The sequence below is a fragment of the Callorhinchus milii genome, unplaced genomic scaffold, assembly GCF_018977255.1.
Source record: "Callorhinchus milii isolate IMCB2004 unplaced genomic scaffold, IMCB_Cmil_1.0 Scaffold27, whole genome shotgun sequence".
In the NCBI taxonomy this organism is placed as follows: Eukaryota; Metazoa; Chordata; class Chondrichthyes; order Chimaeriformes; family Callorhinchidae; genus Callorhinchus; species Callorhinchus milii.
In genome coordinates, this window is record NW_024704768.1 from 3,651,409 (window position 1) to 3,667,241 (window position 15,833).

The following is a 15,833-nucleotide window of genomic DNA, read 5'->3' on the forward strand; positions in this document are numbered from 1 at the left end:
TGCTGTATCTCTGTGCCACACTCAGCTTACATGTTTCTCTATTTTTTTTTAAACACTGGATGCAAATCAGAACAGAAAAAAAAGCCCAAAAAAGTTGTACAATAAAATAGAGAGAGAAAGAGATAAGATAGATATAGGGCGTAGGGGAGAGAGGGGGAGGGGAAGAGAGCGAGAGAGGTGGGGAATGGATTTGGATGGGGCAGAGACGGGGGGGGGAAGGATGGGACGGTGGGGTTGTGGGGAAGGGGGGACAGGGAGGAACTGGGTGTTTAAAAGAAAAAAAAATACAAATTTAGGTGGGCGATACAAAGGAATACGAGACGTAATCAATCAAACATCCAGAATAAAATAATTTGCTTTTTTTTTTAAACTTTACTGGGGTGGGGGGTGGTGGGGAGGGTGGGGGGGGGGGAAGAGGCGGCGACGGAGGATAGAAAAAATGTACAAACTGGAACAGTTGTGTGAAGTGCTCATGAAATACACAGTAGAATCATGGGGAAAGAGCTGGTGGGGGTGATGGGTACATTTTATTGGTTCCCCATTCCAGAGGCTTCAGAGGATAACCTAGAATACAGAGAATCGAGGAAAAGAGCAGTGTCTTAACACGTTCTGTAATACAGCAAAGCAGCCATGCTAAACGTGCGCTCCACTAAACACAGTCAATACACTGTTAGGCACAGGCTACAGACACGATCCACAGGCTGAACGGCAGAGAGGGGGCGTTATCAGACGGAGCTGAGCGCGCTCCGCAGGGTTTGGCGGCACTGGTGGACGGACTCGGGTGAGGGTGTGCGGGGCCCTGACCTCCTCTACCGCGCTCCCGAGCCTGGCTGAACAGGCTCGAGGGGCTGAATGGCCTCCTGTTCCTATCTCCCCCCCCCCCTCCCCCCCCACCTGCAGTGTTACCGGCTGAGTGCAGAGGATGCCCTGTGCTGGGTGTATAGACTGGCTCAGTGTGGGGAGAGCTTTGGAGCCGGGTGTAGAATAATCCTTGCATTTGATATAGCGCCTTATCATGCCTTCCGGCTGCCTCAACACAAGGACAGCCCTACCCTGGGTGTATAAACTGGCTCAGTGGTGGGAGAGCAGCCCTGACTGTGTATAGACTGTATGTACTCTGTATACACTCTGGATGTATAGCACATGCAGGGCCCTGCCTGGGTATAGAGACCGGTTCAGTGTGGTGGATGTCGTATGGTGTATGCACTACAGCTGAAGGGGAAACAGCACCGTCCACACAGAAAGCCGACCTAACGAGCACGAGTGCAGCCGAAGCCCCTTCAGATAAACCTCCTCTACTGTCGTTCACAGCAAGAAATCTCCAGCTCCTACACACTGTACAAGCTGCTCAGCCTGATCAGAGGGAAGGGGGGGGGCACGAAAGCACAACTCCCCCTCACTAAACAGAGGCCTGCCCCCACTTCCCAACAACCCAGGTAGGCTGCAAGGTCTCTTGTTTAGCGGGCGAGAGAGGTTGGGGGAAGGAAGGGGCGAGGAGACCATTCGAGGTTTTACACTCAATTTGGGATCAGTTTCCGGTTTGAAACAGAACCAGATCAACTCCCAGAAATTCCCAGGCTTCGAGGCGTCACGTCCGACCGCATTAACAGTGGCGAGGGGTTTAATACAATAACGGACGCTTACACCCGGCCTGCAGCGTGGGGTTACCTTGGGAAAGTACTGAACGAGCTTTTAAAATTCGGCAGCTGAAATTGGCCTGGGGGGGTGGGGGGGTTGGGGGGCAGGGGGCCGGATGTGGCCCGCGGGCCGCCATTTGGACCACCCCGGCCAGGGCAACGCTAATTCATTGAATTGATTTAACAGTCGGGAATGGAGGGCTGCTGGGTCGGTCAGAAACTTTTTGCCGTTCGTTGTGGTCTTAATGTCTTCCCAAGGTATCGCCCTCACCGCCGGCCAGGATTGAAGTCCGCAAATAAAATCTCTCTTCCACCCACCCACCCACCGACCCCCCCACCCCCTCCCACAACTCTCTCCCATCCCCGATGAGGCTTGAGCACTTGTCAGCAGCTAATTAAACACATTAATGTAACATCGCTAATCCCTCTGCTAGCAGTCAACAGCCCCGACACAAAAAAAACTGCCTGTCTGTCCAAAAAATCGCTCACACAAAAAAGCATACATTTTCTTTCAAAAACAGTAAATCCTGGCTTCACATCAGATTCTAAAACGTTTAAATGCAACGTCTCCTGTAAATAGCAGAAAGCGGTTTCTCTTTTTTTTTTTCTCTTTTGTTAATGAAAAAAAATTAAATGTAATCCACATTTTTTTTTTTTCTCTCTCTCTCTCCTACGACTACTACTAATAATAATGAAAAGAAAAAGAAAAAATAATAAGCTCTACAGAAGCATCATTGGTCATTATATTTCTCAGCTGGTTTTCCTTGTGGGCAGAGCGAGAGAGAGAGAAAAAGAGAGAGAGAGAGAGAGAGAGAGAGAGCTCGCTGTATAAACGCAGAGCTTTTCAGTAAGGAGAGAACCGCAGGTTTTCTGATTTCTTTGCCAGATTGTTAGACACGTTTCCCGAGGAGCCCTTAGAAGCCACGACATTAAGAGCCAGTAGCGGGACGGGTTTCATGCTAAGCAGACTGGAGACATAAGGGGTAGTCGGTAGAGGGGCAGGGAGGCTGCTGGGCAAGTCGGACGTTGCCTCAGCCAGCTCAGCAGTCGTGGAAGGGGTAGAGGTGGGGGTGGTGGGTTGAGAGAGGTTCATGTTGAGATCAGGGGCCGTGACTGAGGCTTTCTGGATGATGGATTTAGCACTTTCTAAACTGTAACAGAGAGGAAGAGGAACAAACGGGTGGGTAGGGAAAGTACGGAAGGCAAGATAGGACAAACAGGTTCACATTAGATACAACCAGGTAAACAGTTAAGGTGAGGGGAATATCAGGAAAAGCGAGAGGGTGTGTTATGTGTTAAAGAGGAAGAACATTTTGTGGGGCGGGGGGGGGGGGGGCATCCCGTGAATCAATGAGTCTCACACCACTCCACTACAGTTAGGCCACAGCGTAAATCCTGTTATTGGGAGTCAAGCGAAGAAACGTACACTCGCACGCACTCGCTCTCACTCGCTCACTCACGCACAGTCAGGCTCCACGTCACCGCAGCTTCGGGGAGGGGGGAAAGGGAATTGGGGGGGGGGGAAAGAGGACTATACCCAGCTCCTCCTGCAACCAGAATTCAACAAGCAACAGTCCCCGCACTCGTCTCTCTCCCCCCCACCTGGCTATACCGTCAACACCTACATGATAACAATCTTAGTTACAGATACTACAGCAAAACAGAAGCCGCTCGGCCCATCAGAACTGTGCTTATTCTTCACCCCCGGACCACAGCACTGGGACTCTCTACTCTAATCCCATTCCCCTGCTCTCTCTCTCTCTCTCTCTCTCCCCATCCATATTGAGAACCCGAAACAGGGCTGGAAACGTGACCGACTCACATCGCCCGTCTCCCCGAGTCAACATCGACACCATGTCCTTCACCCAAACCCTCAGCCCAGCTGCTCCTCCCCACCCCGGGATTCGGAAAGGTAATAAGCTTCCCATTTGATATCACGCCTTATTTGCTCAGCGCAGTGAACTCCTGATAACCCGTCGCTCCGAGGGGAAAAGGGGGCTCAGTGGCGAGTTATCAGGAGTGGTGCATTAGGCAACCACACGGATAAATACACAAATAAACATGGCCGGGTTATTGACAGCTTAAGTTGTAGTTAAGGGTCGAATTATCAGAAGCTCCCTGTAGTACTGAGAAGCCTCCCCCGCGCTCTCATCACCTCTCCCCCCCCCCCGCCCCCCACCATAATGGACGTCCTGCACAAGGGCTGCCCTGTGACTGTGCTGTGTTGAATTCTCGTTCGTGGCAGGAGGTTGTGACTACTGCAGTCTCTAGCTGACGCTGGGGCGGGTGGGTTGGGGGTTGGGGGTGGGAGGGTGGGGGGAGAGGAGGGGGAAGGGCTTACCTTGCATTGATGAGGTACTGAGCCAGACTAATGTTGGCAGGGGACCCGGTGATGGTGATCTGACGGTCACTCGATCCCTCCGTGGGGTTGGAGATTTTGATCTGTGCCCCTGACATCTGCCGGATTTCATTGATTTTGCTGCCCTGACGTCCAATGATGCATCCAATCAACTGGAAAGACATGGGATTGGGAAGGAGGGAGATGAAAGGGTTAATGTTGCACATGCCACCCCCCCACTATAACAACAGTACATCACATTTACACACGTCGGGAGGACACCCCAAGGCGCTGGACAGTCAGGGATTTTGACTCGAGCTGGGGGTTGGGATCAGGAGTGGGGGGAGGGCAGGGATAGGAGGGTGGGCCAATGTGCGGTCAAAGAGGGGGGGTCTTGAGACGAGCCTTGAAGGAGGCAAGGGAGGGAGGGAGTGAGGTGAAGGGACCGTGGGATGAAGTTCCAGAGGGTAAAGTGATGAAGGTGAAGTGGGGGGAAATCATTTTCACTCGTCAGGACATCAATTTAACGTCACCAAAACAATACTAAAGGAAAAGTTAGGGGAATAATTTTATGTGCAGACACACACAGCCACCAACCACACTCACACACACAGACAACCCCCCCAACCACATTCCCTCTGCCAAACACCACACAAACACACCAAACACATTACACACACAAGGAAGCCAGGGCAATAACAGGCCTTTTAGAAGAACTTGCGTTAAAACACTTACATCATTTGGAATGGCAATTTCATGGGAGCTGGTTTGGGAGGAGTCCAGGCCTGCACAGAGAGAGGAAGGAAGCCATCTTTAATATTCACTGAGACCCTCGACCAGGATAATATTTCCTATTAGAAGAGGGGACGCCAAAGACGTACGTCGTTTCTGTACTGACCTGAGAAGCCGGGGCTGGTCTGCCCCACGGGATTGAAGGGAGTCTGCTGCATGGCCAGCTGGTGCAGCTTAGTTAACTGTGGAAATAAGAGGACATCACGTCAGTCAAAGTTGTCTCCAGCCACACACAGGATCATGAACAGAGAGCAGATACCCACACCTAATAGCGGGAAAGGAGGAGGCGGGGAAGGGAGGTGGGAGAGGAGGGGGTTGGTTTTTTTTTTGTGGGGGGTGGGTGGCGGTGGTGGTGTCGGTAACACAGGTATCCAAATAATACAGGTCGAGTTTTCAGGTCTGAAAAGAGGTGAGATATAGAGAATGAGCCTGTGCGCTGTGAGTGTAGTGCGTGGGTGTGTGTGCGCGCGCTCAATATCCAAGCTTTCGCTTCAACTTCAAATCCTCTGTGTGTGTGTTTTGACTTGAAATCACCGACAGAAAATATTCTCTCGCTTCTCGCCTCGAGAACGGATGGGGGGGGGGGGGGGGAATGGGGCTAAAGAGAACATGTCTCTCATGTTAACACTGTGGGGGCTGACACGATACATTTTTGGTTGGGTGGCTTTTTTTTGTGTGGGGAGAGGAGATGCTACCAACACTGCTCAGCTGCTGCCGGTGGTGGTGGTGGGGGGGGGGGGGCGATGCGGGGAGGAGGAAGGGTGGGTGGGGGGGGGGGGGGGGGGAGGCAGATGGTCGCATTAACGCCTACTCTAACTGGGCTTTTTTTGAGTTTAAAGAAATATGTATTTCTTTTTCTAAAAAAAATATTATTTTAAAAAGTTAACGGTTACAAAAAAATGTTTTACACAAAAAAAATGAGAACTCACATCGGGATGTGGAATGGCAAACTGCCCCTGAAGCGAATAAGCCTACAGAATCGAAACACAAAAAAAAAGGAGCTGTGAATATCGATAGCGAAATTAACTGGCGTTCTCTCTCTGCCTTGATTCAAGTTTACATGCACTGATTTAAACGCACACCAGTAGGGCTCTCTCTCCTTTGTGGGCTGGTTAGAAATAATAAACCATAATAATAATAATTCTTGCACTTGATAGAACGCCTGAACACGTCGTTGAGACGTCTCAAAGCGCTTCACAGAATACACTGCAAAGTGTAGTGACTGTGTATTTTTGCGGGGTGAAAAGGAATCATTCGTCAGTTGCTCAAATCATTGTAGTGGTGGTTTAAAACAGAGAGAACACACACACCCCCCTCCGCCCCTCCCACACACAGCGAATAAAGAGGCTGAGACATTACCTGACCGCCAGCGAAGATGACTGGAGCGGACACAGGCTTAGGCCGATAAGGGACAGTTATGCCTTTGGGAGGAGACTGTATTTTTTTTTAAACCATAAAAAATAGAGAGAGAATGCACAATTAACAGTCACATTGGCAACAGCCTGGTCAAACACAAGTGCCTAACAAAGAAGATAGGAAGCACGAAGAAGTGACAAGCAGTGATGGCTCCTGTAGAGGGGGAAATACAGTGGGTGTCTCTCTCTCTCTCTATCTATCAACAGCGTAGAGATCATTCCCTCCCTCCTCCTACGAGCAGGTCACCCTCAATCCCACCCTTCCTCCGTCCCACACTGACTGAGCCCAAGGGACAATGCTTCTTTTCCGCCAGTTGACAGACCAGATTGTACTCTGTACTCTATTCTGCCCCACTCCCTCCCTCCCACCCACCCACCCACCCCGGCAGTTGGTTCCCTCTCACAGAGTCTCCCTACCAGAGTCCCAGGATTCCAGCCTCCCCGCCAGGGTAGTCTGAGGACAAACTGTAAGGTCAAGGAGCCATTTTATCTGATGGTTTAGATACTGGGAAGCCGGGTGTCCGACACACGCAGAAACCCTTCACTGTGTCTCCAAACCAAGCTGAAATTTCCATGCATCCCACCTTCATGTGGAAATTCCAGATAGATTGTTGGAATGGAATGCGCTCCCTCTCTCTCACCTGAAGGACACACCCTGCTTACCTAATCCTGGAGAGTATTAGGCGCAGTTTGGCAAGAGCCAAGCTTTGGGGGAAACTCAAAGGCAGGTCATGGGAGAAAGAGGCTCAAGGCTCATAATAATAAATAATAATTGCATTTGATATAGCGTTTTTCACGTCTTCTCGACGTCTCAAAAGCGCTTCACAGAATAGACTGTAAAGTGAATTGACCGTATATTTGTGGGCGAAACCCGGCAGCCAATTGCGCACAGCAGCGTCCCACGAACAGCCGTGGATTGAAAATGACAATTTATTATTGTTTTTGTTTTGGAGGGATGATTATTAGGTGTGGGGAGTAAGGAAACTTGCCCAAGGTTTCGACCTCCCTGGAATTGAACCCAGGTGTCTCGCTTGCAAGGCGAGTGCTCTAACCACTGAGCTACAAGACTCCAGGCTCATTGCTCTGGAGCACACTGTACGGGTCACAGTCAGCCCATTGGGAATAAATCATTTGGCCATTAGCAAAGGTGCAGTTTATATTAAAGAAACATCTATTTGGCGCTAACACTGTTGAACACGTGCTTTTAAGGAGCAAAAATATAAAGATTTAACAGCAATATCTACTCATGCAATAATATTAATCAGCAAGAGTATTTTAACAGTAAAATTAATAAGAAAATATGTATTTTAACAGTAAAATTAATAAGAAAATATGTATTTTAACAGTAAAATTAAGAAGAAAGTATTTTAAAATTGTAATAACCAAACAACAAAAATACTGAACTTTAAAATTGAGCGGGTAAACTATTTTAACAGTTAAAAGTTAACCAACAAAGCATTTAACATTAAAATGAAGCAAAAACTACTTTTTTTTAAAAAAAAACAGTAAAATTAATAAGAAAATACACTAAAACAGTTTTAAAAAATGAAAGCAGCAAAAATCATTCAACTTTAAAATTAAATCGGTAAAGTAAAAACATGAAATTTAACAGCGAGAAACATTTAACGTTAAAACTAACGGGAAAGGATAGAACCGTAAAATTATCTGTTACACATTTTAAAGAATATCCATATATTATTTTAAATTAAGATTTGAATTAAAAGCGTATAACAGTGCATGCTTGAGAGAAGGTTGAAAAGCCCAGACTCGGTGCCAGACCTCGTGTTGATCTACCTCAAGCATCACCACACAGATCTGTTTGGCACACTCGATGATGGAGACGGGAGTGCCAGCGATGGTGATGGCACGCTCGGTAGAGTTAGGCAGCATATCCCCAGCCACCTGCACCTGAGCCCCAGTGGACTGTCAAACACACAGAAAACAAGGCCGTTAAGTCAACCTCCTGAATGCACGCGCGCATCACCTCCTCCCGTCGACACGCGCGCTCACTCACTCCATCCCCGCGCACTCACTCCCCACGCACACACACCACACTCGCGCGCGCTCTCTCTCCCCACCACCACGCATACTCACTCTTACTCCAAGCGTGCGCGCACACACACTCGCTCACTTTCGCACGCACACTCGCTCACTCTCGCACGCACACTCGCTCACTCTCGCACGCACACTCGCTCACTCTCGCTCACTTTCGCACACACACGCTCGCTCACTCTCGCACACACACACAGCGCACATTCTCCCGATGTATACAGTATATGCACATAAATACTCCCAACTGCCCCCACCCCCCACATCTATGCATTGCCTCCCGCCCACACACATTCCATGTGTACATTCTGTGCAAATCTACGCAAGCTGCTTCTGAAACGAGTCCCAGTCTCGCCCCCTCAACAACCCTCTCCGGGAACCCTCCCCAGCCATCGATCACCGTCCCTATACAAACACGTCTGCCCTAAAAACACCTTAGTCTCCTCATGTCCTACTGGTTGGAATGCCTGCGAGTGTTGCTCCTGTGTAGTCTACCCCATGTGGTATCTACACACCTCTATCTCCAGGACATCTCTTTGCAGAGCTGAAGATTACTTACTGAGACAGTTCCACATAGCCCAGCCTCACAAAAAAAGCTTCTGTACATAAAAATAGCACCACAGGTCCGTTTGCAAAGCATTATTTAAGGCTTTTTTGCGGGTGTAGAAAAAGAGAGCATATAAAATAAACACAAAACAGTTTGATATTTTTAACCCATTGCATACAGAGAGAGGGAATTATAGAATCTTACAGCACAGGAGGCCATTCATTGAAATAGTTACCCGACTAGTCCCACTCCCCCGCTCTTACCCCATAGCGCTGCAAATTGCCACACAGTGAATGTTTATTCCCACCGCAAAACAATTAAACGTTCAGGGTTTTAGAATGTCTTGAGAATATCACTTCTCATCTCTTTTCTCCCTCCACCCCTCGAAGCTTAATTCAGTCCCACCCTGAAGGCTACCCCATTGCTCGCCCTTACCTCACGGATCTCCTTGATCTTACAGCCTCCCTTGCCAATCAGTGAGCCGCACTGGCTGGCAGGGATAACAATACGCAGAGTCACAGGGGGCTGGCTGGTGGCGGTGCTGTTCGCCATTGAACTGTTGATATCCTAGGAGGCACAATGGGATTGGGAAGAAGATCTGGTGAAAACCAACGGCCACGATCTAAAGAGGGGCTGGATTGTCTGTTGGAAATACTTCCAAGCCTTGTATCTGAATAGGTATCTTAACATTGAAACAACCAACGGATCTCCATGTAATTATTGTTAAGCGTTTACTTGCGGATGCAACAGCGGCAGCCATTTTACACTCAGCAGAGTCCCACACAAATAGCCGTGAAGTGAATGGCCAATTTAAGTGGAGACTGCTGCCCAGGCTACCGTACAATCCTACAACACAGAAGGAGGCCATTCGGCCCATCGTGCCTGCTCTTTGAAAGAGCTACCAACTAGTCCCACTCCCGCGCTCTTACCCCATAGCCGTGCGATTTGCTTTTCCTTTTCAAGTAAATATCCAATTCCCTTTTCAAAGTTATTATTGAATCTGCTTCCACCACCACCACCCTTTCACCAACTCGGGGAAACACCCTTCTCTTTTCCGACGCGGTCACAGGATTATTTTTTTTTGGAACGCTTTTGACTGATCAGTTATTCGAGTGGGCTGGAGCAGCTTACTGAATGGTGTGTTACAATGGTATGTGGGGCTTGTTCACTCGAGCAAATAAGGTCAACGAAAGGAAACCAGTAATGAATACCTCTTCCAGTTTATGGGTGATCATAGCAAATGCCTTGAAAATAGCATTGGTGGGTCCAGAGAGTGTGACAATACGCTCGGGGCAATTTCCCTCAGAGATGTTGATGCGAGCACCACTCTGCAGAGAGAGAGAGAGAGAGAGAAGGGGGGGAGGGCGTAAAGAGAGATAAAGAGAAAAAAAACGGGAGAGAAGGGGGAAAAAAACGGTTAGTGTGCCTCCTGGCTTCCTTCAAGACATATCTCAAGCCGTTCCTCTTCGACCGCGCTTTCAGTCAACCTCCTACCCCCTCTCTCCCTCCCTCCCTGCCCTCCACCCCCTCCTGTTCACAACCCCCAGCTCGGGTACAAATCCCTGACTGCCCAGCACCTTGGCACATCCTCCCGACGTGTAAAGGCGCCGTGTAAATGTAATTTGTCGTTAGCTCTATACTTGGGAGGAATCAGATTGAAATGGCTGAACCCAACTTACCTCCTCACGCATTTTCTTCACAGTCTCTCCTTTCTGGGGAAAGAAATGAGACAGGTAGTGGCAAGAGAATACACTGGTGTAAAAGCCCGAGTCAATAATAACAACAACACTGAAATAAATGACCAACCTTGCCAATGATGCTTCCAACTTCCTGCAATGAGAACACAGACAAAATAAGTTCAGAGCTAGCAGAGACTCATATCCTCGCTCCTCCCCTCCCCCTCACAGCTTTTCTCCTTGAGGCTTGCAACCATGTCCCTCTTTCCCCCAACCATTTGTTAGATCCTTCCCTAAGAGGCCAATAGGTCTGTACTCCGGCTATTGAATCCTGTTCCGACTGGTGAGGGTTGCCAGGATATTTGAACTCACTCTAATCACGTGCCCATGGTTTAAGACTCATCTCTTTGAATGTGCTTTCTATGACCTCCTCTGAGCTTCTGAAGCCCTTTTCCTTCCAAAACGCTCTCTCCGTCTGTCTCTCTCTCTCCCGCGCTGAGGTCAGGGAGGATGGTACCTTTCCATGCATCAGCAGACGCAGGGTAAGAGTGACATTCAGGCCGCCTTCAACAACACCGGTGTCCATGGCAAATCGCTGGCTGGAGTCGATGAAATGTCAAGAATCAAATGCCTTTGGTCACAAAGAGGAGCCTGAAAAACACACAGGTCTGTGATTATTTACCCCCAAACAAACAGCTTCCACCTCAAACACCCAGCGAGCCGCACAAGCAAATACCTCTGGGGGAGGGGAGGGAAGTGCTCCTTCTGGAATGCCTTGTTGGAGCTGGGGACAAAGGACAAAGCCTGCCCCCAACATTTTAGGGGGTTGGCATTGACTACATGGTCCCTTCAATCTTCCCACATCTCAGTAGAGATGAGCCCCACCCCCCCACCCTTCACCATTCAGCTGCCCTTGAATCCAGCAGCACGTCTGCCAAGGAATTATCTGGGGAACATTTTATCTTTTAATAGAAGTCTGTCACTCAGCTAAAAAAAAAGCAACGCCTGGAAACGGATGAATTAACTTCAACGTCAAAGAGATGGAATTAATAATCCTAAAGGATTAATGCAAGGAATTGCACCAGTTATTTGGACCTTGCTTTCCAAAAGCTTCCTTCTATTAGATTATGACTGATCTGTACCTCAACTCCAATTGTCTTTCAATTGGGGGGGGGGGGGGGAGAGGAGAGAAGAGGGGAAAGATGGGCTCACAATCCTACCCTCCCCAGTGGATGGGCTTTCACCCATTCTTCCCCCCACTTACTTTTTGCCTCTGAACACTAACCGTGTAGCACAAGATGTCAGCTGCTTGAACAGTTCAGGTGTTCACTTGGCTGTAGATGAGTGAGGAACTGCAAAACAAAACCACACAAAACAATCAGTCAGGGGGGGGGGGGGGCTACAATTATACATAGGAGCAGGAGCAGGCCATTCAGCCCCTCAAACCTGTTCCGCCATTCTATTAGATCATGGCTGATCTCTACCTTTCCGCCCCTTGCAGGAGGATGGAGCAATCAAAAAAGAAAAAAACCTCTCAAACCGCACACGTGCACATTTAAAAAAAAACTAATTTAAACCCCAAATCTGCGAAAAAAATCCCCAAACCCAGGTTTCACAGGCAAATAACCCGGTGCAATAACTAGTTACTGGGAAGCGGGAAGAGTCGCCACTTAAATATTAAACAAAATATATATATATTAAAAAATTAAAACTAAATTAAAAAATAGAGTTTTTTGGTAAATAACCGCCTCCCCCATCACAGTCTACAGGACACGCAATTCACGGGCAAATAAACCTGGTGATCTAGTTCCGGGGGAGAGAGAAACAGTCACCACATGAATATTTAAAAATACTGTAATATAGTTTATATATATATAACTTTACTTAAATACTAATTATAGAATCATACAACGCAGAAGGAGGCCATTCGGACCACCGTGTCTGTGCCGGTTCTTTGAAAAGTGCTACCCAAATCAACCCCACTCCCCGCACCCCCCCCCCCCCACCCCGCAGCCCCGCAGCCTTGTCCATCCACCCCAAACATCTATCAACTTCTCTCTTGGAAAGTTGTTACCGAATCGGCTCCCACCGGCCCTTTCGGGCATTTACATAGAAAATAAAAAAAGATTTGTTTCTTTCAAAAAAATAAACAGAACAACAACTGCCCCCGGGGGTGGGGAAGGGGGGGGGGGGGGGTGTAGAGAGAGAAAAAGAAGATGGAAACAGCCCAACCGACCCAAATGATGTGTTTTCTATACATATATAATAATAAAATTAAACATACATAGCGAGAGATCCAAAATAAATTACTTTTAAAAAAACAAATAAAAAAAAGCCCCCCCAAAATCTACATTTTTGTTAGAAATAATTCTCTCAACAAAAATCACCCCCTCCCCTCTCTGAACCCCGTCTCTCTCCCCCACACCCCCCCTCATCGCCCCCCCCCCCACTCATCCAACAATACATTTAAAATTAATGATACGTGTTTTTATATCTCTCTCTATATATATAGACAACACACACACAAATACAAATAAAAAAAACGCAGCAACAGGTGGGGCTCTGGACACGTGTGAGGTGAGGCCTCTGTGTGTGTGTGTGTGTGTGTGAGAGAGAGAGAGGAAGAGAAAATAAAATAAATATAAATATATATATATATATAGATAAATATAAATAAACTGCGTGTGTGTGTGTGGGGAGAGAGAGAGGAGAGAGAGAGACATCAGAATAAAAAACAATTTATCTTTCTCTCTCTTGTGTGTGTGTGTGTGTGTGTGTGTGTGTCCCCCCACCACCACCACCAAAAAAAAACAAGACGAGGCTCTCTCTCTCTCTCTCTACACACAGTGTGTGGGGGGGAAGCGAGAGAAAGCCCCCAACAAGACACCCACAGGGCTGAGGTACCCCCCCCACACACACACACCACCACCCCCCCCCCACCCCTCTCCTCCCCGGGCGGGTTTAACTCCCACCCCCAGGCTTCGAGGCCTCCCCCACACCCCGCGTGACTGGAGGCCGGCGCCGCGGGCGGGTAAGCGGGCGGCCTAAGGGGGGGGGGGGGGGGGAAAGCGCGCCGTTCACCCTCCCACTCAACCCCGACCGCCCCGCGCGCACTCCCGACCACCCGCACCCCTACCCCCGGGCAGCTGGGAAATCGAGGGCCGAGGCTTGTGCGCGGGGACTAGGCCGCGCGGGGGGCCCGAGAGGCCGCGGTGGGGGGAGAAGGACGGGGCCGCGGCGCTTACCTGTGAGGCTGTGAGGGCGGGACGGGCGGGGGAGGGGGAGGGGGGGGAAAGGAAAGGCGGGGAGGGGGGGGCCGGGGCCGGGGAGCCGGGGTGCGGGCGGGCGGGCGGGCGGGTGGGTAGGAGTTGGGAGACGGGAGAGGCGGGAGAGTGATGGCGGCGGCACAGAAACAAAGAGGCAGAGGCTGACCCCTGACCCCAGGCCAACCCTGACCCGCCTGCGCGCGCAGCCGCCCCGTTACACCCCCTCCCACCCCCCACCATTACAGTCCCCCCCCACCACCATTACAGTATCTCCCACCCACACCCACTGTTACAGTCCCCACCACCACCATTACAGTATCTCACACCCACTATTACAGTCCCCCCCCACCCCCCACCATTACAGTCCCCCCACACCCACCATTACAGTCCTCCCCACCCCCCACCATTACAGTCCCCCGCCACCACCATTACAATACACCCACCGTTACATCCCCCACCACCATTACAGTCCCCCCCCCCCCCCATTACAGTCCCCCCCACCCACCATTACAGTCCCACCCCCACCCACCATTACAGTCCCCCCACCACCATTACAGTCCCCCGCCACCACCATTACAATACACACCCACCGTTACATTCCCCCCCCCACCATTACAGTCCCCCCCCACCATTACAGTCCCCCCCACCCACCATTACAGTCTCCCCCACCCCCCATTACAGTCCCCCCCACCCCCCCCTCACCATTACAGTCCCCCCCACCCCCCACCACCATTACAATACACACCCACCATTACAGTCCCCCACCACCATTACAGTACCTCCCACACACCCACTGTTACAGTCCAACCCCCCCCCACCGTTACAGTCCCCCCCACCCACCGTTACAGTATCTTCCACCCACACCGTTACAGTCCAACCCCCCCACCCACCGTTACAATACCCCGCCCCACCGTGACAGTCCCCCACTGCACCCCGCTGTCTCCATTACAATCCCACCCCCCCACTGTTACAATGCCCCACCACGCCACGCTGTCTCTTACAATCCCCCCCCACCATTACAGTCCCCCCCACCCACTGTTACAATTCCCACCGCGCCCCACTGCCTCCATTACAACACCCCCCCCACCATTTACATTCCCACTGTGCCCCGCTGTCACCATTACAATCCCCATTGCACTATTACTGCCACCATTACAAGCCCCATTACACTATTATTGCCTCCTTTACATTCCCCATTTATATAACACCCCTCATGCAAGGTAATGCCCCCGAGCCATTGGTGGTGGTTGTTGTTAAACCCACAATCATCATTACACAGTCACCAATATTCACTATTACACTGTACCAAACTTGTAATGTTAGCTTCCTTTTGGGGTCAGCGACACGCGGTTGACCTCAGCGTGCCTGGGCTGGGGGGCAGGAGGATTCCGCCGTAACGTGAGTCTTGCGTTGTCTTTATCCTTTCGCCCGTGCTCCGAGAAGTCGGGAATAATAATAATCCTTACGTTTGATACAGACGGCGCCTTTCGCCTTCGTTGAGTCGCTTCACAGGAGGTGTAGTGACTGTGTATGTTAAAGAGCGTGTGCAGGGAAGGCAAGGAGGGTGGGGGAGGAGGAATGGAAGTAAAAGATCAGTTCACGGACCAATGGTCTGCCGGGGGGCAGTGGTCAAGGCAGGTTCCATGTTGGCTTTCGAGAGGAAGCCGTGTAAATTGAGTCATTTAATAGGGGTTGTGGGGGGGGGGGGGGGGGCAGGTAAATGGGACTGAATGGATTGGTCACTCAGAGAGACCGACACAATGGGCCAAATAACCCTTCTTCTGTGTTGTTAATCTCTCTGATGAACGGGGTGGAACTGGCTGGATGGGCTGGATGGCCTCCTGCCCCTGAAACCAGGCTCTCTGTCTCCGCCCAGTGGCCGCTGCTGGGGTAAACGCAACCTGGCTGGAGAATCAGACCCCCGCCCGCCCCCCCCACCCCATCGGATGTAGGACGGTGAGACCGACAACAACAACAACGCCAACACAACAACAACACCAAGGCTACGTTTGTAAACCGCCTCTCACGTCGGGAGGACGTCCCAAGGCGCTGGACAGTCAGTGTTTCGGACACACAGTGAGACACGCACACGCACACAGTGAGACACACGCAC

The 15,833-nt window shown here is 50.2% G+C and overlaps 1 protein-coding gene across 6 annotated transcripts; it reads right to left on the reverse strand.

The window, feature by feature from the left end:
- Nucleotides 1–407: 407 nt before the first annotated feature.
- On the reverse strand, nt 408–13,741 carry pcbp2 (poly(rC) binding protein 2). 6 transcript variants are annotated; one of them, XM_042344142.1, is made up of 14 exons: nt 13,700–13,741; nt 11,740–11,806; nt 10,972–11,105; nt 10,585–10,608; nt 10,458–10,490; nt 9,990–10,106; nt 9,214–9,345; nt 7,977–8,105; nt 6,127–6,201; nt 5,697–5,738; nt 4,874–4,949; nt 4,711–4,760; nt 3,979–4,148; nt 408–564 (listed from the first exon to the last, which is right to left on the reverse strand). In XM_042344142.1, the coding sequence occupies exons 3-14, from the start codon at nt 11,038–11,040 to the stop codon at nt 528–530; spliced, it is 954 nt and encodes a 317-aa protein (XP_042200076.1). In that variant the 5' UTR covers nt 11,041–11,105; nt 11,740–11,806; nt 13,700–13,741; the 3' UTR covers nt 408–527. The 6 variants fall into 6 exon arrangements, with proteins under 6 accessions (XP_042200076.1, XP_042200075.1, XP_042200073.1 ...); XM_042344141.1 differs by having other exon boundaries at nt 7,962–8,105; XM_042344139.1 differs by lacking the exon at nt 408–564 and adding an exon at nt 2,303–2,788.
- Nucleotides 13,742–15,833: the final 2,092 nt, after the last annotated feature.

What these genes read in the sequence shown, in the direction of transcription:
- pcbp2 (XM_042344137.1), bottom strand. Translation starts at nt 11,040, where the DNA reads ATGGACACCGGTGTTGTTGAAGGCGGCCTGAATGTCACTCTTACCCTG. An exon ending in TCACCCATAAACTGGAAGAG is followed by an intron (nt 9,346 to 9,989) that starts GTATTCATTACT and finishes TGTGCCTCCTAG; the next exon opens with GATATCAACAGTTCAATGGC. An exon ending in TCATCTTCGCTGGCGGTCAG is followed by an intron (nt 5,739 to 6,126) that starts GTAATGTCTCAG and finishes TCGATTCTGTAG; the next exon opens with GCTTATTCGCTTCAGGGGCA.